The sequence below is a fragment of the Bufo bufo genome, chromosome 2, assembly GCF_905171765.1.
Source record: "Bufo bufo chromosome 2, aBufBuf1.1, whole genome shotgun sequence".
NCBI classification, from domain to species: Eukaryota; Metazoa; Chordata; class Amphibia; order Anura; family Bufonidae; genus Bufo; species Bufo bufo.
The window spans coordinates 787,117,836-787,139,532 of NC_053390.1; the positions used below are offsets into that span (position 1 = coordinate 787,117,836).

The following is a 21,697-nucleotide window of genomic DNA, read 5'->3' on the forward strand; positions in this document are numbered from 1 at the left end:
CACAACTTACGGATGATCACGTTTAAAGAAGACATGGGTCTCACGACTATGTACAAAACATAGGTGTTTTTTTTTTTTGTTGTTGCAAAAAGCAGCGTATGGCTATTAGGCTAGTTTCACATTAGCGGCAGGGGACTCCGGCAGGCTGTTCCGGCGGGTGAACAGCCTGTTGGATCCGTCCTGCCGCTAGTTCACGCGTGCCCCCGGACCGCCGCTCCGTCCCCTTTGACTATAATGGGGGCGGGGACGGAGTTCCGGCGGCAGCACAGGGCAAGAGGCAGCCGGACTAAAAGTACTGCATGCAGTACTTTTAGTCCGGCCACCTTTCGACGTGCGCTGCCGTCGAAACTCAGCCCCCATTATAGTCAATGGGGACGGAGAGGCAGTCCGGGGGCACACGTGAACTAGCGGCAGGACGGATCCAACAGGCTGTTCACCCGCTTGAGTCCCCTGCCGCTAGTGTGAAAGTACCTTTACTTGATGAAGCGTCATGTATATATATTATAAAAAAAAAAATAAAAAAAAATAAAAAAAAAAAGCGCTACCTCAAGGCAGCAGAGATCCCAGGAAGAAATATGTCTCTGGTAGCACTGACTTCTTAAGTCCTGAAAGCGTATGGAAATGCTATTGCCTGCAAGTAAGCAGCTTGCCTTCTTTCGCAGAGCAGACAGGTCCGTGTGGGGTTCACTGAAGGACTCCACAAGTACTGCAGCCGTCTTGGTGCGTTTCTCAAATACTCACCATCCGTGTTATCGTGACCAAACTGCTGCTCAGTCATTTAGTTACCAATGTCCGGCTGAGGCCAGCGAATGGACCAGTTATACCCTCAGTTCATGGAGGGCAATGCATAGTTTTTTCGCCCAAAGCACGCACATTTAGTCTGGCGTGAAAGCGAGGTCACTCTACCCGCAATTTATCCAAAACCCTAAAACCACGCGAGTCCAAAAGAACTGTGTCGTATTCCCCAGCTTTACTGCCACTATGTCTGGACACCTGAAGGAAAGCTGGAGAAGGTAGTGCATTACATAAGGAAGGCCCCGGCCACAGATCAAATGTAGATCGGGTGATACTGTTTGTGAGTCAGTTTTTTCCTGCAGGTTGGACACGATGTGACATTTTTAAGGGCGTCTCGGAGGCACTGGCTGCAGAATATATGACCACATTTCGTAGAAACTATGAGACGTCCACTCTGTGTAATCTATATGGGAAAAGGAACAAACAGGGGTTAATTTGAGAACAGAGAAAAGGACCCAGTCAGTGCAGAAGAGTCAATTGAAACGTTTCTGTATAGGGCTTGTACCACAGAAATGCCATCAGTGTGTATTTTGGTATCTGGTTAATGAACAAGTTAAAAGGGTCTTCCCATCACACACAATGGGGGCATATCGCTACAAGGAGAACGGAGCGGGGAGAGCTTTGGCTGTAGGACCCCGGGTTTCCCGGAGTCCGTCCACCCCCAAGCACTGTTCTCATACAAGTGTGCGGACCCTGCTCCTATTCATTTCTATGGGGCAGACGGAAATAGCCGAGCCAGCGCTTGGCTATTTTCGGCAGGCACAATGAAATGAATGGAGGGCGGCTGCACATGCGCGGTACGCACTTCATTAATTTCCCCGCTACGTTCTCGTTGTAGGTGTGAGGTGCGGGTCCCACCTCTGGGACCCGCACCTATCAGAAAATGGGGGCATATCCTAGCGCTCATATGAACGCCACCTTCTCTTCAAACAGCTGATTGGCGGGGGTGTCGGGAGTCAGACCCCCACGATCTATATTACTGGCTGCAGAACCCCTTTAATCTTTGGCACCACACTCATATCCCACTCATATCACACGTTGAGCCATAAATGTATATTTCAGCTGACTGACTGCTGGAGCATGGGAGATAAACGCCGATCCTGGCCATTTAACCCCTTAAAATCCATAGTACTGTATATTTTAACTGCTGCATCAAAGTGTTTAGACAGTAGATAGGTTTAAAAAGGTTAACCCTTTCATGACTGGGTCTAAAAAAGGCCTGAATGTCCAGGCAATTTTTCATGATTTTGTGCACTTGGTGGTTTAGTGACCCTAACTATTTGTTGGACTACCAATATAATTTTTGCCATGTTTTTTTACTCGACGCTTAGGACTTTTTATTAACATGTTTGTTTTTTTTTAGATTTTTTTTAGATTTTTTAGGTTTAATTTGAGGGAAACTGCTAAATCTTATTAAACTATAGTTCTTTATTTTTTTAAATATTAAAAATAAAATTAATTAATGCAATGGGTTACCTATTTTGTAACAATTGAGTGAATAGGGTGACTGTTTTCATTAGGGATCGACCGATTATCGGTTTGGCCGATATTATCGGCCGATATTGAGGATTTTGAACGTTATCGGTATCGGCATCTATTTTGCCGATATTCCGATAACGTATGGGGAACACAGAACGCGCTGCTCTCAGCGCGTTCTGTGTTCCCTCCGCAGCACAGGGGAGAAGGAAGCAGTGTCTCCTCCCCCTGTGCTGCTGCTGCCGCCAATAGCAGGAGAAGAGACAAGAGGAGGGGAGGGGATGTGGCCGCTGCGCCACCAATGAAGATGAGTCTTTCATTAATTCATATACAGGAGGCGGGAGCTGGCTGCAGAATCACATAGCCGGCTCCCGACCTCTATGAACGGCAGCTGTGGTCCGCGGTAGTTAACCCCTTAGGTGCCGCGGATCGCAGCTACCGTTCATAGGGGTCGGGAGCCGGCTATGTGATTCTGCAGCTCCCGCCTCCTGTATATGAATGAGAGACTTATGTTCATTGGTGGCGCAGTGCGCCCCCCCAAGCCCCCTAGTATTAATCATTGGTGGCGCAGTGCGCCCCCCCACCCCCATCCCAATAGTAAAAACATTGGTGGCGCAGTGCGCCCCCCATCCCAATAGTAAAAACATTGGTGGCGCAGTGCGCCCCCCCCCCCCCAGTATTAATCATTGGTGGCAGTGGCCACAGGATCCCCTCTCCCCTGCTCCTCCGATCGGAGCCCCAGCAGTGTAAGCCTGGGGCTCCGATCGGTTACCATGGCAGCTAGGACGCTATTGAAGCCCTGGCTGCCATAGTCAGCTCCATGCTGCTGTGTGCACAGAGCACAGAGCAGCAGGGACAGTGTGAGCTCCTATTCACCCTGATAGAGATCTATCAGGGTGAATGGGACAAGGGTTCTAGTCCCTAAGGGGGCTAAAAGTTAGTAAAAAAAAGCCCACAAAAATATTAAGTATAAATGAAAAAGATTTTCAAAAAAAATAAAATAATACACGTTAACAACATTAATTTTCAGCAGATTTGTGTAGGAAAAAATTTTTTTTCCTCAAAAATAAAAATACCCAGAATATCGGTATAAATTATCGGCTATCGGCCTGAAAGTTGACAAATTATCGGTATCGGCCCTAAAAAATCAATATCGGTCGATCCCTAGTTTTCATTAGCGACAGCATTTTTTATTAATTTTTTCACTTGTATTTTTTTGTATTTTACTTATTTTTGGCACATAATATGTCCCCCCAAGAGGTCATAAAAATACCTCTGGAGGACACTGCCATTTTTTTTTTTTACATGCACTACTTCCACTGTAACTGGGGCAACCACAGGAGCCCCAGTTATAGGGGACAACAGCCCCCTGTAGGGGCATTGCACACAGGCAGAGCTGATCACCCTGCAGCTCAGCTCCTGCCCCAAGACACCCGGCGGTCACGTGACTGGCAGCTCCAATAGAAGAAGCGGCTCGGCCGCTTCCTGCTCTCTTCCCCGGCGCTCGGGTACTGCGCTCCTGTAATAAACCGCTTCTGTCTTCTCCTCAGGGTCCCCGCTGTGTCTGACAGCCAGGAACCGATCTGCTCCTGCTAGATTGCAGGAGCTTTAATCCCAGCACCGTACAGCGCTGGGATTAAAGTGCTGTCTGACCATTTATATACGTTCTATCTGCATGGGGTACTTGCAGATAGGACTTATATAGTCAGTGGGCAGTCGTGAAAGGGTTAAATATTTTACTTCATACAGTAATAAATACTCCTGAGCAAGACAAGGTCTTAACTACAACTACTCACCTCCGAGTAGCCGTCCATGCAAATTGGACAGCTGACACTCCCAGACGTTCTGTAGAGACAGGAAACAATTCACTTAAGGGATGCGAATATGCATTCAACAAAGTAGGGACAGATGGTGAGTAAAGCGCTCCTGCCACTAGCTGTGCTCATACATGGTGACCCCTTCCTACTCTCATATCCAAGACTTCTCCTGTGCTGCATGAACCCCTAGCATACCAAGCTTTAAAAGAGACGGTCACCTTCACAATTCCCCCAAACTACTGTAATCATAACTAGCTTTATCAGTTTTATCTTGCTACTTACTTGTATTTCCCCACTGTGTGCCTGCAAACAGGCCATATGACGCAGGCGAATAGAGCCCACTCCATTATATTGTGTGAGCCAAGGCGTTCTCTAGCATACAGAGACAGCCCATTTGCGGGCTCTTTCAAGTACCCAGGAGACAGAAAAGTTAATACAAGGCACTTGCTAATGTAACGTGATTGTCCATATTGCCTCCTTTGCTGGCTTGATTCATTTTCCTATCACATTATACACTGCTTGTAACCAGTAGTAATGAGCAGCCTGCAATCCAGTAGTGGTGGACGTTCTTGCACACTAGGAAAAAGCACCAATTTCTCTGGTGGCTGGGACCATGGGAGGGCACAAAGGCACACATACACCGCAGCTCCTGTCCCCACTACCTCGTATCTGTGCAGGGGGTGTAACCCCTGGACAGGAGCAGTGTGTAATGTGATGGAAAAAACTCACTTCTTCAAGTAAGATTACCAAAATACCAAGCTGATAATCTATACATCTCAACCCCTCTTTCTGACCTCCCTCATCGAGCTGGATACACAGAAGTTGAATCTCTTTCTGCACATATTACAGGTATATTAGTATAATATAAACACACACACACAATAAATATACACTGCTCAAAAAAATAAAGGGAACACAAAAATAAGACATCCTAGATCTGAATTAATTAAATATTCTTCTGAAATACTTTGTTCTTTACATAGTTGAATGTGCGGACAACAAAATCACACAAAAATTAAAAAATGGAAATCAAATTTTTCAACCCATGGAGGTCTGGATTTGGAGTCACCCTCAAAATTAAAGTGGAAAAACACACTACAGGCTGATCCAACTTTGATGTAATGTCCTTAAAACAAGTCAAAATGAGGCTCAGTAGTGTGTGTGGCCTCCACGTGCCTGTATGACCTCCCTACAACGCCTGTGCATGCTCCTGATGAGGTGGCGGACGGTCTCCTGAGGGATCTCCTCCCAGACCTGGACTAAAGCATCTGCCAACTCCTGGGCTCTATCCACCAACGTCACGTTGGTGGATAGAGCGAGACATGATGTCCCAGATGTGCTCAATTGGATTCAGGTCTGGGGAACGGACGGGCCAGTCCATAGCATCAATGCCTTCGTCTTGCAGGAACTGCTGACACACTCCAGCCACATGAGGTCTAGCATTGTCTTGCATTAGGAGGTACCCAGGGCCAACCGCACCAGCATATGGTCTCACAAGGGGTCTGAGGATCTCATCTCGGTACCTAATGGCAGTCAGGCTACCTCTGGCGAGCACATGGAGGGCTGTGCGGCCCTCCAAAGAAATGCCACCCCACACCATTACTGACCCAATGCCAAACCGGTCATGCTAGAGGATGTTGCAGGCAGCAGAACATTCTCCACAGCGTCTCAAGACTCTGTCACGTCTGTCACATGTGCTCAGTGTGAACCTGCTTTCATCTGTGAAGAGCACAGGGCGCCAGTGGCGAATTTGCCAATATTGGTGTTCTCTGGAAAATGCCAAACGTCCTGCACGGTGTTGGGCTGTAAGCACAACCCCCACCTGTGGACGTCGGGCCCTCATAGAGTCTGTTTCTGACCGTTTGAGCAGACACATGCACATTTATGGCCTGCTGGAGGTCATTTTGCAGGGCTCTGGCAGTGCTCCTCCTGTTCCTCCTTGCACAAAGGCGGAGGTAGCGGTCCTGCTGCTGGGTTGTTGCCCTCCTACGGCCTCCTCCACGTCTCCTGATGTACTGGCCTGTCTCCTGGTAGCGCTTCCATGCTCTGGACACTACGCTGACAGACACAGCAAACCTTCTTGCCACAGCTCGCATTGATGTGCCATCCTGTATAAGCTGCACTACCTGAGCCACTTGTGTGGGTTGTAGACTCCGTCTCATGCTACCACTAGAGTGAAAGCACCGCCAGCATTCAAAAGTGACCAAAACATCAGCCAGGAAGCATAGGAACTGAGAAGTGATCTGTGGTCACCACCTGCAGAACCACTCCTTAATTGGGGGTGTCTTGCTAATTGCCTATAATTTCCACCTGTTGTCTATACCATTTGCACAACAGCATGTGAAATTGATTGTCACTCAGTGTTGCTTCCTAAGTGGACAGTTTGATTTCACAGAAGTGTGATTGACTTGAAGTTACATTGTGTTGTTTAAGTGTTCCCTTTATTTTTTTGAGCAGTGTATATAATTTTTTTTTCTGTGTAGATTGTAAACTTGTGAGTAGAGCCCTGATGCATTATGTCTACATTTAAATTTTTTTAAGGGGTTACCCAAACCTGTAACCCCCCCACCCACAATGCCCAAGCCCCTCAAAGAGAATACTTACCTGGTCCACGACACATGACGCAAGGGGGCAGCTCAACGTCACGACCCGCTTTTGACTGCACCCCCTGTTGCCGTATGTTGTGATCTGCACACCAGGGAAATGTAGTGATGGCCATAGAGAGATCCGGAAGGACACAGCAGTCAGGGACCAGGTGATTATTCTCTGTGTGAGGGGCCTGGGCATTGTGTGTGTGTTATCCAATTGCAGTAAAATGTATACCCTATAATGGTAACTCTGTAATCTAATTTTCCTGCACAGTATGGATTCAGGGTAAAAACCTGGGCCAGGTGAGACATCTGGCCATGTATAGCCAGCTTAAAGAGGACCTTTCACTACAATAAAAAAATGTAAACTAAGCATACAGACATGGAGAGCGGCGCCCAGGGATCTCCCTGCACTTAATATTATCCCTGGGCGCCGCTCCGTTCTCCCGTTATAGGCTCCGGTATCTTCATATGTTCGGCTCAACTGGGTGGAGCCTGCCGGCATCTCCTTCTCCCAGGCTGTAGCGCTGGCCAATCGCAGCGCTCAGCTCATAGCCTGAAAAAAAAAAAAAAAAACTCTCATGGCTATGAGCTGAGAACTGCGATTGGCCAGCGCTACAGCCTGGGAGAAGGAGACGTCGGCAGGCTCCACCCAGTTGAGCCGAACATATGAAGATACCGGAGCCTATACCGGGAGAACGGAGCTACGCCCAGGGATAATAGTAAGTGCAGGGAGATCCCTGGGCGCCGCTCTCCATGTCTGTATACTTAGTTTAGATTTTTTATTGTAGTGAAAGGTCCTCTTTAAAGGGCACTTTTTTTTTGGGGGGGTAGAGTCCAGGTGCAGAAACCACCTCTAACTGCAAAAATGAAGAGGCAGAAGTGTTCTACTGCTATATCCCTCCACAAAAATGTCAATGTCTCAAGAACTTGTCATGTGGCCTTCAGCATCAATTACAGCTTGACAACGACATCTCCTGCTGTTCACAAGTCGACTTATTGTCTGCAGAGGCATGGCATCCCACTCCTCTTGAAGGGCGGCCCTCAGGTCATTGAGGTTCTGGGGTGCAAAGTTATGAGCCTCTATACGGCCACTCAGCTGATCCTATAGGTTTTCAATGGGATTCAGGTCTGGAGAACGTGCAGACCCCTCCATTTGAGGTACCTTGGTCTCCAGCAGCCATTCCCTAATGATGTGACCACAATTAGCTGGAGCATTGTCGTCCATGAAGATGAAATTAGGCCTGTGTTGTTCATGCAAAGGCACAATGACTGGATTAATGATGTTATTCAAGTAGTATGGGCTTGTCCCTGCACCATTCACAAAGTGTTGGGCAGTTCTGTATTGACTAGACACACCTGCCCACACTGTACCACCACCACCAAAGGCTCGTCTGGTGACAACAGCTCTCATTGCCATCTCCAACATCGCTGGCGGCCATCATTTCTGCTCAGTGTAAATCAACTTTCATCAGTGAACAGCACTGAGGACCACTGGTCCCTTGTCCAGCATAGATGCTCCCTGGCCCATGCAAGACAATGACACCTGTGTCTGGTGGTGTGGTCAGGTACCCTTGCAGGTCTTCTATAATGCAACCAACGCTGTTGGCGAATGGTCTGACGTGAAATGTTGGCGCCTCTCAACTCCCTTAAATGTGCCTGGAGTTGTGTGGCATTCATCATCCGGTTCTGCGGGGCATTGTTTACAATGAAGCAGTCATCAGTGTGGGATGTGGCCAAAAGATGTCCACTTCTATGTTCTTCTGTGACTCTTCCGGTCTTTCTGTTGCAACCTGCTGATGACACTCAGTGACGCTCTAAGCTCAGTGGCCACTTCAGTCTGAGAACATCCTGCTTGAAGCCTCACAATGACTAGGTAGGGTTGATCAATTGTTAGGTGTCATGTTGGTCTCAGGATGTCAAAATGTGAACAGCATGATGAGGAGGACCGTCCTAATTGAATCAGGAAATGTATTGGGCCATGCAGATAAGGAGCCCACATAACTCTTTTTCCTACTGCCTCAGTTACTCCGCTGTCAGCTCTCAAAGCTGCACCGAAATACATTGTAAGGACTGCTGGGCTGTTCTAAAATAATAGAGAGGACTCATGTGCGCAGCAGTCCCGACAATGTATTTCCACTCAGCTTTGAGTGCTGACAGCGGGGGAACAGGGGGAAAAAGTGATCTGGACATATCTGTAGTACTACTCAAGCATTACTGTAGATAACAGTCCAAAATCGGGATGACATTGCCTTTAAATCTCTGATACATCAACCAAGATGGCTGAGATATCTTAACATTTTACACACTGGGCATGCGCCCAGATTCAGAGTGCAAACAGAGACTAAAGAGCACGGCACTCACTGGAGGAGTTCTGCCCCTTTGTTTTAGCAACTGGTGGTATCTCAGCACCCAGACCACAAATTTCCACTGGCTTTATGTCTGCAGAGAGCTTTTTCTGATAATATACATTCTTAAAAGGATTGTCCTAAAGTTTTTTACAACCAGTTTGTTGAGCGTTTCCACTAACCACCAGAAGAGTGAGTGCAGCTCTGAATGTATTTACGAAGAAATGGAACTTATACATAGGTTATTTCTATATATGAGCTGTTAAATGGGACTCAAAGTTATATAATGACAGATGTTAGATTTGAGTTGTGGTTGGTGATTTTGCATGGAAGAAGAGAAGCTTCGGACTCCCCCCCCTGCTGTAGGTATTGTGCCATATAGAGCACCTAAGAAACTGCATCAGCAGATTATACCTTGCGCTGCTATGGTTTACAGGAGGGAGGTCTCTGGATCCTCGGCTTCCAAAACCATCATTATCTCGTGTGTCCTCATCATCACTGCTTAGTATACAGCTGGCTGCCTGGCTGGTATTGCGGGCAGTGCTCCTCCTCCGTCTTGGACTTTGGTGTTCTAGAATACAGAGATCTCACGGTAATTAATGGAATCGTTTTAAATGAAGTTAAAAAGTTCAATTATAAAAATATGTGCCAACGACAAACGCAATATTCCAAGTTTGGAAGCAGCCCCTTTAAAAAAACAAGATTTTTGTGAACTCACCTGTAAAATCTCTTTCTCGCTTGATTCATTGGGGGACACAGGACCGTGGGTATAGCTTGCTGCTGCCACTAGGAGGCGACACTAGGCTGAAAACTGTTAGCTCCTCCCCTGCAGGCTATACCCCCTCCAGCCTGGAGAGAGCATCTCAGTTTGTGCTCCAGCAGTAGGAGACCAAATTAAAGTGAAAATCAACAGAAAACTGTACACTGTCATGAGACCGAACCAAACACAAGGTCCCAACTGGCAAAAAAGAGACCCCACGTGCCTTACAACTATATGTGGGTGGGTGCTGTGTCCCCCAATGAATCAAGCGAGAAAGAGATTTTACAGGTAAGTTCACAAAAATCTCGGTTTCTCGCCCATATCATTGGGGGACACAGGACCGTGGGACGTCCTAAAGCAGTCCACGAGGAGGGAAACAAAATTCTCCCAAACCAACTCTCTATGGAAGTCACTGAACTGCGGCCTGCAAAACCCTGCGGCCGAGAGAAGCATCCGCCGAGGCCAAGGAATGCACACGGTAAAATTTAGTAAAGGTGTGTAGAGAGGATCAAGTCGCTGCTTTACAGAACTAAGACGCAGAAGCGTGGTGGAGGTGTGCCCAAGAAGCCCCGACCGCTCTGGTAGAGTGAGCCGTGATCCCGGGCGGAGGAACCTTGCCCCATGGAACGATAAGCCTCGGCAATGGCCGAGCTAATCCACCGAGCAATAGTCGCCTTTGAAGCCGCCAAACCTTTATGAGGACCTTCCGAGATAACGAACAGAGCGTCACTGCGTCTGAAGGGAGCCACCACAGACAGACAGATCTTCAAGGCCCGTACTACGTCCAGACGATAGAGAGAGACCTGCTGTGGATGTGAAGGCTGAGGGCAAAACAATGTCCTCGTTCACATGAAAGGCAGAAACAACCTTTGGTAAAAAAAAGATGGCACTGGACGAAGAACCACCTTGCCTTGGTGAAACACCAAAAAGGGTTCCTTGTAGGAGAGAGCTGTCAGTTACGAAACCCGTCGAATAGAAGTAATGGCCACTAAAAAGGCCACTTTCCAGGAAAGTAGACGGACGGAAACTTCACTCAGAGGTTCGAACGGCGCTGCCTGGAGTGAACAGAGAACCAGGTTTAGGTCCCAAGAGCGCAACGGATGCCGATATGGGGGTACGGTGTGAGCTACTCCTTGCAAGAAAGTCTTGACCGGACCTAGGACAGCTAGAGTACGTTGGAAAAAAAATGGACAGGGCCGAAACCTGCCCTTTGAGGGAACTGAGAGCCATGCCCAGGTCCAATCCTGACTGAAGGAACGCTAGAACCGTAGGAAGGGAAAAACGCCTGGGAGGAAGAGCCCGTTCCTCGCAGAATAGCAAGTAAGATTTCCAGGTCCGGTAGTAAATCCTAGAAGAGGAAGGTTTCCTGGCCCTAATCATGGTTCGAATGACCGCATCAGAAAAACCTCTATGTTTCAACAGAAAAGTTTCAACAGCCACGCTGTTAAACGTAGCGTATCTAAACTCTGATGGAAGACTAGGCCCTGGGAGAGCAGAACGGTTCTGAGTGGCAGAGGCCACGGAGCACCTCCTAGCAGAAGAATGAGTTCTGAGTACCAAGCTCGTCAAGGCCAGTCTGGGGCGATCAGGATTGTCTTGATGCCTTCCTTCCTGATTCTGCGTAGGATCCGAGGTAGAATTGGTAACTGTGGGAACACGTAAAGGAACGCGAAGCTGTCCCAAGGTGCCACGAGAGCGTCCACGTCATGTGCTGTTGGATCCCTTGCGCGAGAGAGGAAGCACGGGAGCTTGTGATTGAACCTGGACACCATCGGGTCAACTTCCGGACGTTCCCACCTGAGGCAGATGGGCTCGAACAACTCCGGATGGAGGGACCACTCCCCCAGGTCCACTGTTGTCCGGCTGAGAAAATCTGCCATCCAGTTGTCCACTCCCGGGATGAAGACTGCTGAAATCATTGGAACATGGGACTCCGCACACTGTAAAATCTTCGGACTCCTGCATCACCACGAGGCTGTGAGTCCCTTCCTTGGCGGTTGATGTAGGCCACAGCTGTGGCATTGTCCGATTGTACCCTGATCGGACGACCCTGCAGAAGTGGAGTCCAATGGACAAGGGAGAGATAAATGGGCCGGAGTTCCAATATGTTGATGGAAAGTTTGGACTCCGATGGAGACCAAACGCCCTGGACCGTTCGTGTGGCGAGAACTCCGCCCCAACCCCGAAGGCTGGCGTCGATTGTAATCGTCAATATCACTGGAAGGAAGGATTTCCCCGCCAACAGATGCGCAGACTCTGTCCACCAACTGAGGGTTGCACGCGTTTGGAGGGACAGCCAGATACGGCGATCCAGAGAATCCGGGGATTTGTCCCAAGATGACAAAATGGCTCGTTGAAAATACCTTGTGTGAAATTGAGCGAAGGGAATGGCTTCGAAGTAGGCCACCATCATGCCCGGCACCCGCATGCAATTGCGGATAGACGGATTGCGGCGTTGGAGTAATATGCGTATAGATCTCTGAATGTCCACGCTCTTGTCCGGTGGCAGGCGTACTACGGCTGCACCTGAGTCTAGTATCATGCCCAGAAACCTGATTTGTGTGGTGGGAGACCAGCAGGATTTTCGCCGATTGACTATCCAACTGAAGCAGGACAGGGTGCTCAAAGTGATCTGAAGACTCTCCTCGCATTGGGAGACCGTAGATGCTTTGATCAAGATATCGTCTAGATACGGGAGGAGAGTGATGCCCCTGGAGCGCAGGAGACCCAGGAGGGGGGCAAGTACCTTTGTGAACACTCTCGGAGCGGTCACTAGGCCGAGTGGCAGGGCGACAAACTGGTAGTGACATGAATGAATGGCAAAATGAAGAAAGCGTTGATGAGCGGGTGCGATGGGAACGTGCAAGTAGGAGTCTTGGATATCTATCAACGCCATGAGCTCCCCCTGCACCAATGAGGCAATCACAGAGCGGAGTGACTCCATCCTGAATCGTTGAATGCGGAGGAAGCGGTTCACCATCTTGAGGTCCAGCACAGGGCGGGCATCTCCTTCCTTTTTGGGTACTACGAAAAGGTTTGAATAGAAACCCGTAAATCTTTCATGTAAGGGGACCGGAATTATCACGCCCCGTATGAGCAGGGACTGAACTGCTTGGAAGAAAGCAGCCGCCTGAACTGGATCCGTGGGTAGTTGGGAGAGGAAAAAACGGTTGGGCGGGATAGACTTGAATTCTATCTTGTATCCTGATGTCACTACCTCTCGTGCCCAAGCGTCCGAAATATGAGTTTGCCACATTTTCTGAAAAAGAAGGAGACGACCCCCCACCTGTAAGGGTGGGGCCGCACCTTCATGCTGAGGGCTGTTTCCCGGGAGTGGAACGAGGCTGTTGTGCTCGTGGACACTATGCTGGCTGGGGTTTGAAGGATGGGCCCTTTCGTTGGTCCTGGTTGGGTGGTCTAGCTGCAGGTGGGGCCGCCAGACGAGTGCCCGCAAACCTACGAAAAGGACTGGTAACGGGAAGATGTGACCCTAGGACGAAAGGAACGTTTCACCTTGGGTTGCGGTAAATGGGTGCTTTTTCCCCCCTGTTGCTTCCGAAATAATATCATCTAGTCGGGTACCAAAGAGTCGAAACCCAGCAAAGGGAAATCTTGAAAGAACGTTTGGAGGATGAATCCGCCGACCAGACTTTAAGCCATAGCTCTCGGCCGCTTTGCAGAGGTACTTTCCTGCCTGGAAAAATTGTACCGCCAAGGACTGGAGTTCCGCCGGAGGAAGATTAGTCGCAAGGTCTTGGTTCAAACGGAGGGCCCACTCCGAAACTGCCTTGGCTACCCATGCCGATGCAAAGATCGGGCGTAAGGCTGAACCACTGGCTGCAAAGACCGACTTAGATAGCGAGTCAATGCGCCGATCCACTGGGTCCTGGAAAGAGGAGCCATATGCCATCGGAATAGTCGTATTTTATGCGAGGCTAGCAACCGGTGGGTCTACCTTCGGAGGCGAGGCCCATTTTTCCAAACAAACAGTTGGAAAGGGGTAGAGCAGGTCTAACCACTTTGGAACAATGAAGCGGAAAAATCGTTGTGTACGGGGAAGGACTTAGGGGTCTGCCTTGCATGCAAAAACGACACTCCCTGGTGGCTGGTGGAGGGGAGTTCCTCCTGAACTTGGAAAGTGTCCTGGATAGCTGAAATCAGACTATCCACCATAGACGCAATCTGGGAAGACTGCTCCTGGTCCATCTCCGCATCCGAGTCCGCAATCTCACCATCTGATTTTACAGAACATGAGGTGCAGGCATAATAGGTGGTCCTGCAAGGTGCCTGAGGAGGGGTCTTGGCCGGATCAGACATTATGTGGCTTCTCTATGCTGGAGGGGGTAGCGATCTCCTACCATTAGAAGTCCCAGGTCCTGTGTCCTTGTGGCAAAGGAAGCGATGGAGAGGTCTTCAAATAGGCTCCGCCTCCCCGCACGATCGTGCGGCGGAAACTGCCGGGAAGAAGCGAAGCCACGCCACGCGCCGCCCCCCCCTACCCCGGGCTCACATGTCCGGAGCCGCCATGAATCGGGAAGGGGTTAAAATAGCGCGGTTCATCCTGCCAAGTGCCGAAATGCTGCGCTAAGGAAAAGTTTCTGTTGGGACTCGAGAGCGGAGTGTATGACTAGGGAGATTACGTGTATATCTCCCTTAGCGCCTCAGCCGCGATGCTGCAGAATTAACCCCCGCAGAGATGTGCCGCCGCTGAGGATCGCAGAGAGTGAGAGCCGACCGCCAAGGACTGAAGGTGAATACAGGAGGGAGGTCGATCGCTACCCCACGGATGAGGAGCAGAGGAGGGGGAGAGAGAGGGAGTAATACTCACCTGTCTTCTGTGAACGTCGCCCTTAAATGTAGTCCCAGCAGGGCCACCCAGGGACCGCTGGCAGAAGTCATCAGGGGTCCGGGCAGGGAAAGGGCTGGTGAGAAGGTGGCCCTCTTGTTGGTGGGAAGCAGGGGAGCGAGGCTGCCCTGGTCCACTTGTCTTCTTGGGGGGGGCAAGGCGGTGCTAATCAGGAAGGTCTGCCTCCTACGACACTAAGCTAAAAACTGAGATGCTCTCTCCAGGCTAGAGGTGGTATAGCCTGCTAACAGTTTTCAGCCTAGAGTCGCCTCCTAGTGGCGGCAGCAAGCTATACCCACGGTCCTGTGTCCACCAATGATATGAGCGAGAAAAAAAGTTTACCATAACAAATACAACTTTATAGGAAGCACTTTACCCCCGTAAAAGTTGAGGGAAAATGGCAGTGCGTCTTATAAAGTGAATACTAGAGAGCACTTCAATTATGGAAGCGCTCACCAGTATGCAGGAGGCGCAAGGAGTGAAGCTCTGCCGGTACTAACTTCTCCCTGCCTGATCTTCTCTGGGTGCCACGCTGCACTGTCCTGACTGAGCACCCCATTGGGACGTCAGGTCACAGTGCAGTGTGGGCACAGAGAAAACCAGGGAGCATGACTGCAGCAGAGACCGATGGAGGAGTGACGGAGCAGGAGAGGAAAGTGAATTTATTATTTTATTTCTGATGGGAATCTGATGTGATGTCTGACATTGGGGGGGGGGGGGGTCTGATGTGATGTCTGACATGGGGGGGGTGGGTCTGATCTGAGGTCTGATGTGATGTCTGACATGGGGGGGGGGTCTGATGTGATGTCTGACATGGGGGGGGTCTGATCTGAGGTCTGACATGGGGGGGGGTCTGATCTGAGGTCTGACATGGGGGGGGGTCTGATCTGAGGTCTGATGTGATGTCTGACATGGGGGGGTGGGTCTGATCTGAGGTCTGATGTGATGTCTGACATGGGGGGGGGGGTCTGATGTGATGTCTGACATGGGGGGGTCTGATGTGATGTCTGACATGGGGGGGGTCTGATCTGAGGTCTGATGTGATGTCTGACATGGGGGGGTCTGATCTGAGGTCTGATGTGATGTCTGACATGGGGAGGTCTGATCTGAGGTCTGATGTGATGTCTGACATGGGGGGGTGGGTCTGATGTGATGTCTGACATGGGGGGTCTGATCTGAGGTCTGATGTGATGTCTGACATGGGGGGGTCTGATCTGATGTCTGACATGGGGGGGTAAGTCTGATGTGAGGTCTGACATGGGGGGGTGGGTCTGATGTGAGGTCTGACATGGGGGGGGGTCTGCTCTGAGGTCTGATGAAGATTGAGCATCTAAATAGGGGGGGGGAGGGGGGGTCTGATGAAAAATATTTTTTCTTATTTTCCTCATCTAAAACCTAGGAGGGTCTTATAAAGCAAAAAATACGGTATATGGTACTGCCATGTACAATGTATGGGTGGGCCCCAGCACATACTATAGTGCCCAACACTAGGTCCAGTGGGCACCGTGGGGAGGAAGGACGTTTTTTTTCTTTCCTTTATTTAAACGATTTTTAAAGTTAACATTAACAAAACAGCGGAGTACCATGGATATAGTAGCATAGTTATCAACACAAGTCTAGGAATAAAGGAAAAAGCACACGTATCTGTAGCAGAGGGGCAGACATTTTAATGATAGTACAGTGACCCTCCTCACACCAGGATTACCCCTAGAACTACTAGTAGGGCACATTGTGGTAAGAGAAAACAAAACCATATCTATTCAGATTTTAGTGTCATCAACAACCCAATCCTCCCAAAGCCACATGAATCACAATAAGAAGCCAGCCATTGTCTGTGGGAACTCCCATAGAAATGAATAGCATGGCCGGCTGCTCCGTTCATTTTGGGGAGCTCTACAGGGTATGGGGCCCTGGTTCTAGTGATCGGCGGGGGTCCCAGCAGTAGAACCCCCACCAATGTAATAGTTACCCTCTATCCTGTAGATAAGGAAAAGCTGAGAGAAGGCCGCGGTGCGAGTACCGGTGCCTTCTCAAACAGCTGATCAGCGGGGGTCCCCACCGATCAGATACTGACGATCAGTCATCAGTATATACATCTCGGAAAGCTCCTTTAACTAAAAGAAAACAAGTCTACAGCACATATCCAACTAACGGACAATCTAGTTTAAGTGCTTCCATTCCATCACAGTATATAAAAAAGAAAATCATAGAAGAGGTCATCTCTTCCTCCTGGCTCAGCAAGGCCCAGGGCGTGGAGTAATAATGGTAAGGGCAGTACTGCACTGACCCCCACCTCTGCTCAATGTTCAAGGAAAAGGGGGGGGGGGGGGGATGAGCAACTGAATCAGAACCCCCTAGTACCAATCAGATGGTCATTCAGTATAAGACCTCTGTCTACTGAATAGTTTTCAGGTGCTTGGTGTCGGACCCTCTCCGATCAGTTATTGATGACCTATTTGGAGGATAGGCCATCAATACCAAAGTACCAGGAAGACCCTTTAATCCGTGCAAACTTAACATATTAAAAAGAAAAATCAACTCACCTTCAACAATCTGCTCACGTGTTCCCAAAATAAAGGTGAAAAAAAAAAAAGAAAGAAGAAGAAGAAGAAGAAGAATACACAATTACATAAGGCATAAATCCTACGGAGGTAAGCAGTGAGACATTTGTAAATGAATTAAACATGTACTTTAACTAGGGGTGCACCGAAATTCCGGCGGCTGAAAATGGGCCTAATCCATTTCGGCCGATATTGGTACATATCAGCAGAAAATATGGGGTTTGGGATTTTTTGGGATTTTTCCCCCGCGCCGGGCGGGCGGTTTACTTTAAGTCACTGCATCTTTATTTTACCTTACAATCGCGACGCTCCAGTAACAACTCTGCAGGCAGAGCGGAGGGCGGCCTAACGTCACTTACTCACATGACGCGCCTGCTCCGCCTCCTTCATTCATAAAGTGGGCGGAGCAGGTGCGTCACGTGAGTAAGTGACGTTACGCCGCCCTTCGCTCTGCCTGCAGAGTTGTTACTGGAGCGTCACGTTTGTAAGGTAAAATAAAGATGCAGTGAGTGATTAGTCTGCTGTGAGCAGCAGGGCCGGGGCTGTTATGGGTAGGGGGATCGGTCTATGGCACTTCTATGGGGAGGGGGGATCTGTGCACTGTTATGGGGAAAGGGATCTGTGCACTGTTATGCCTATAACAGTGCACATATCCCCCCCTCCATAACAGCGCCACCCACAGATGAATTTCATTCATGAAAAAGAATTATTAATAAAATCATTAAAAAAAAAAAGTATTTTAAAAGTATTTGGGCAAAAAGGCAGTTTCGGTTTTGGTTTTCGGTCAAGGGCATCCTGAATTTTCGGTTTCGGACCAGAATTTTCATTTCGGTGCACCCCTAACTTTGGGCTCTTTCACACTTGCGTTCTTGTCTTCCGGCATAGAGTTCCGTCGTCGGGGCTCTATGCCGGAAGAATCCTGATCAGGATTATCCTAATGCATTCTGAATGGAGAGAAATCCGTTCAGGATGCATCAGGATGTCTTCAGTTCCGGAACGGAACGTTTTTTGGCCGGAGAAAATACCGCAGCATGCTGCGCTTTTTGCTCCGGCCAAAAATCCGGAACACTTGCCGCAAGGCCGGATCCGGAATTAATGCCCATTGAAAGGCATTGATCCGGATCCGGCCTTAAGCTAAACGTCGTTTCGGCGCATTGCCGGAGCCGACATTTAGCTTTTTCAGAGTGGTTACCATGGCTGCCGGGACGCTAAAGTCCTGGCAGCCATGGTAAAGTGTAGTGGGGAGCGGGGGAGCAGTATACTTACCGTCCGTGCGGCTCCCCGGGCGCTCCAGAGTGACGTCAGGGCGCCCCAAGCGCATGGATCATGTGATCACATGGATCACGTCATCCATGCGCATGGGGCGCTCTGACGTCACTCTGGAGCGCCCCGGGAGCCGCACGGACTGTAAGTATACCGCTCCCCGCTCCTACTATGGCAACCAGGACTTTAATAGCGTCCTGGGTGCCATAGTAACACTGAACGCATTTGGAAGACGGTTCCGTCTTCAAATGCTTTCAGTACACTTGCGTTTTTCCGGATCCGGCGTGTAATTCCGGCAAGTGGAGTACACGCCGGATCCGGACAACGCAAGTGTGAAAGAGGCCTTTAACCATAAAAGAAAAGTCCATACAATTTTTTTAAATAAATTAACTGTCACAAGACCAATTGTAACTGTTGCTTAAATAATTATAATTTTTTTTTTTTTTTAGCAAAGCTCTAATTGAAAGTCATTAGGTAGAGTCTGTCTTCAGTCTTCTACTGAGCGCTGAAGACCCCTATGTGTAAGGCTACTTTCACACTTGCGTTTGGTGCGGATCAGTCATGGATCTGCACAGACGGATCCGTTCAGATAATACAACCGTCTACATCCGTTCAGAACGGATCTGTTTGTATTATCTTTAACATAGCCAAGACGTTTTCTATTGTGCAAGATTGAGTCAGTGAAGTTTGGCTCAGTTTCGGCAGCGTTTTGGTGTCCGCCTCCAAAGCAAAATGGAGACGGAACGGAGGCAAACTGATGCATTCTGAGCGGATCCTTTTCCATTCAGAATGCATTACGGCAAAACTGATCCGTTTTGGACACCCTGTGAGAGCCCTAAACGGATCTCACAAACGGAAAGCCAAAACGCCAGTGTGAAAGTAGCCTAACAAGTCAGTGAGTGATGGGCAGTGATTGTTACACCACGTGTACATAGTCAAGTACTGGTGTAGTGACTAGGAAGGCTAGAAGCCTCTGCATGTTACACACAGGCGTCTTCAGCACTCAGTAAAACACTGAAGACAGACCCTCCTTAGAACGCTGTTGGGGCTTTGCCAAGAAGACTCTTTACACACCTGTTTTCTAGAAAAATAATAATATATAAATCCCTTTCCCTAATAAAAAGTACATGACAAAAAAGTTTAACATCCCTGTCCCTACACTATATAAAAAAATAAAGTTACCCTTTAAGCGCCAGACATGACAATGACAAACATTTGTAATGCGCTTCCTTCACAGGGATATTTGTGTGGCTGGGGTGGCTCAATGGAAAGTCAGAGGCTGCCATATAGGTGCTTGATCCCAATTTTGCCTATTGGTAGTCATGGGTAGTGCCTGTGATTTACCCCTAATTGCCAGCTGCAGCTGGGCTTCCACTGTTTCAGGTTGCAAGCACAGGCGCAGACTGGCAATTAGTAGTATACAGTATGTCGAATGCTACCTGTGGCCACTAAAAGATTTCCTTATCATATGAATATGTGTTAGTAATTTTAAGGAATGCCATGCACAGTTAAGGCCTCATGCACACGCCTGTGGTTTGGATCCGCATCTGAGCAGCATTTTTTGCGGCTCGGATGCGGACCCATTCACATTAAAAAAAAAAATAGAACATGTCCTACTGTCCGGCACTCAATAGAACAGTCCTACCCTTGTCTGTGTCACAGACATGGATAAGACTGTTCTATTGAGTGCCGGACGTTCCGTTCTGCACAATGCAGAACGCACACGGCCGGCATCTGTGTTTTGTGGATCCGCAATTAGTGGCCTAAAGTTAATAAAAATTGGTATGGCTGCCTCAGTTATATGATCAATCTGCTTCTATCCAATGTGTAGGCACACACAGGACATTATAAAAATCCACATACGTTAGGTTACTTTCACAACAGCTTTTTTGCTGGATCTGTTATGGATCTGCAAAAAAACGCTTCCGTCCCGATAATACAACCGTCTGCATCCGTTATGAATGGATCCGGTTGTATTATCTTTAAAATAGCGAAGACGGATCCGTCATGAACACCATTGAAAGTCAATGGGGGACGCGTCCGTTTTCTATTGTGTCAAAGAAAACCGATCCTTTCCCATTGACTTGCATTGTGGATCATGACGGATTTGTCTTGCTCCACACATCGCGGACAGAAAAACGCAGCTTGCAGCGTTATTCTGTCCACAATGGGGACGCAACCAAACAGAACGGAATGCATTCTGGAGCATTCCGTTTCGTTCAGTTTTGTCCCCATTAACAATGAATGGGGACAAAACAGAACGAAACGGAAAGCGCAGTTGTGAAAGTAGCCTTATGTGCGGGTTTGTTGTGGATTTTGCCATGGATTTAACCTTGTTCACTGCAGAGAGTGAAATTCTCCTCATGCCGTGAATTTCTTAAGATTTTTCCAGAAGTGTGTGAAATACAATTTGTGAAAGTCCCATTCACGTTGCTGGTACTGTAAAACACTATGGAGTTCCCCACACGGAAATCCGCAGAGTGTCTGTCCCGTGAGAGAGTTTCACTTTAATTGCAGTAGACAAAACTGCCCCTTATCAGTAGTGCTAACGGCACGTGTATATGCTGCCAGCTCGGGCAATGATAACCTATAGCATAAGTGCTATAATCACCAAGACGACCAAGTCTTAGGCTGAGTTCATACGAGCGTTTTGAAATCCGGCAGAGGAACAGCATGGCGGATCTCAAAACCCTGATGTGTATGTAGCTTTACAGAGTATTTAAGAGTAAGGAAGCACTTACAACCACAGAGTCATTATGTGTTAAGTCGACAACCACTGGCTCTAATGATTCGCACGTCAGATCAACAACTTCCTCTCCTGTCCAAAAAAAATAAATATGTAAAGCTCATCACAGTGCGGAAAGAAGAAAATATTAGGTTTCCTCAGCTGAGTCATTTGAAAAACGCTGGCTTTTGGACAATTTTGACCACTTCCTGTTGACCATCGGGGACTTTATGAATCACCCATGTAACAAAATGCCAAACAATGGCAGATATCTGTAGAAAAGTTGATACGTCACGTTGCATATTCTCTGTGGTTATTGGGTGCGGTCGTTGCAAAGTTGTTCATACTGAATGTCAGCTGTGCATCCCATCATTTAAAGCTCTGAACAGGCAGGGATTGATTGGCGACTTGTCTTTTTAAAGGGGTTTTCCGACATTTTAATACCGATTACCTATCCTCAGGGTAGGTCATCAGTATCTGATCCGTGGTGGTCTGGCACCCGGGACCCCTGCCGTTCA

General features: G+C 48.5%; 1 protein-coding gene across 2 annotated transcripts in view; it reads right to left on the minus strand.

The window, feature by feature from the left end:
* Positions 1 to 442: 442 nt before the first annotated feature.
* The window catches only part of RNF4 (ring finger protein 4), a 36,278-nt gene continuing 15,023 nt past the window's right edge, over positions 443 to 21,697 (minus strand). For both annotated transcript variants that reach the window (XM_040419207.1, XM_040419206.1), the window contains exons 5-9: positions 21,196 to 21,272; positions 17,174 to 17,183; positions 9,439 to 9,595; positions 4,068 to 4,116; positions 443 to 1,198 (exon numbers count right to left, since the gene is read on the minus strand). In XM_040419207.1, coding sequence (XP_040275141.1) covers positions 1,049 to 1,198; positions 4,068 to 4,116; positions 9,439 to 9,595; positions 17,174 to 17,183; positions 21,196 to 21,272 — 443 coding nt within the window. In that variant the 3' untranslated portion in view covers positions 443 to 1,048. The remainder of the gene's footprint in view (positions 1,199 to 4,067; positions 4,117 to 9,438; positions 9,596 to 17,173; positions 17,184 to 21,195; positions 21,273 to 21,697) is intronic.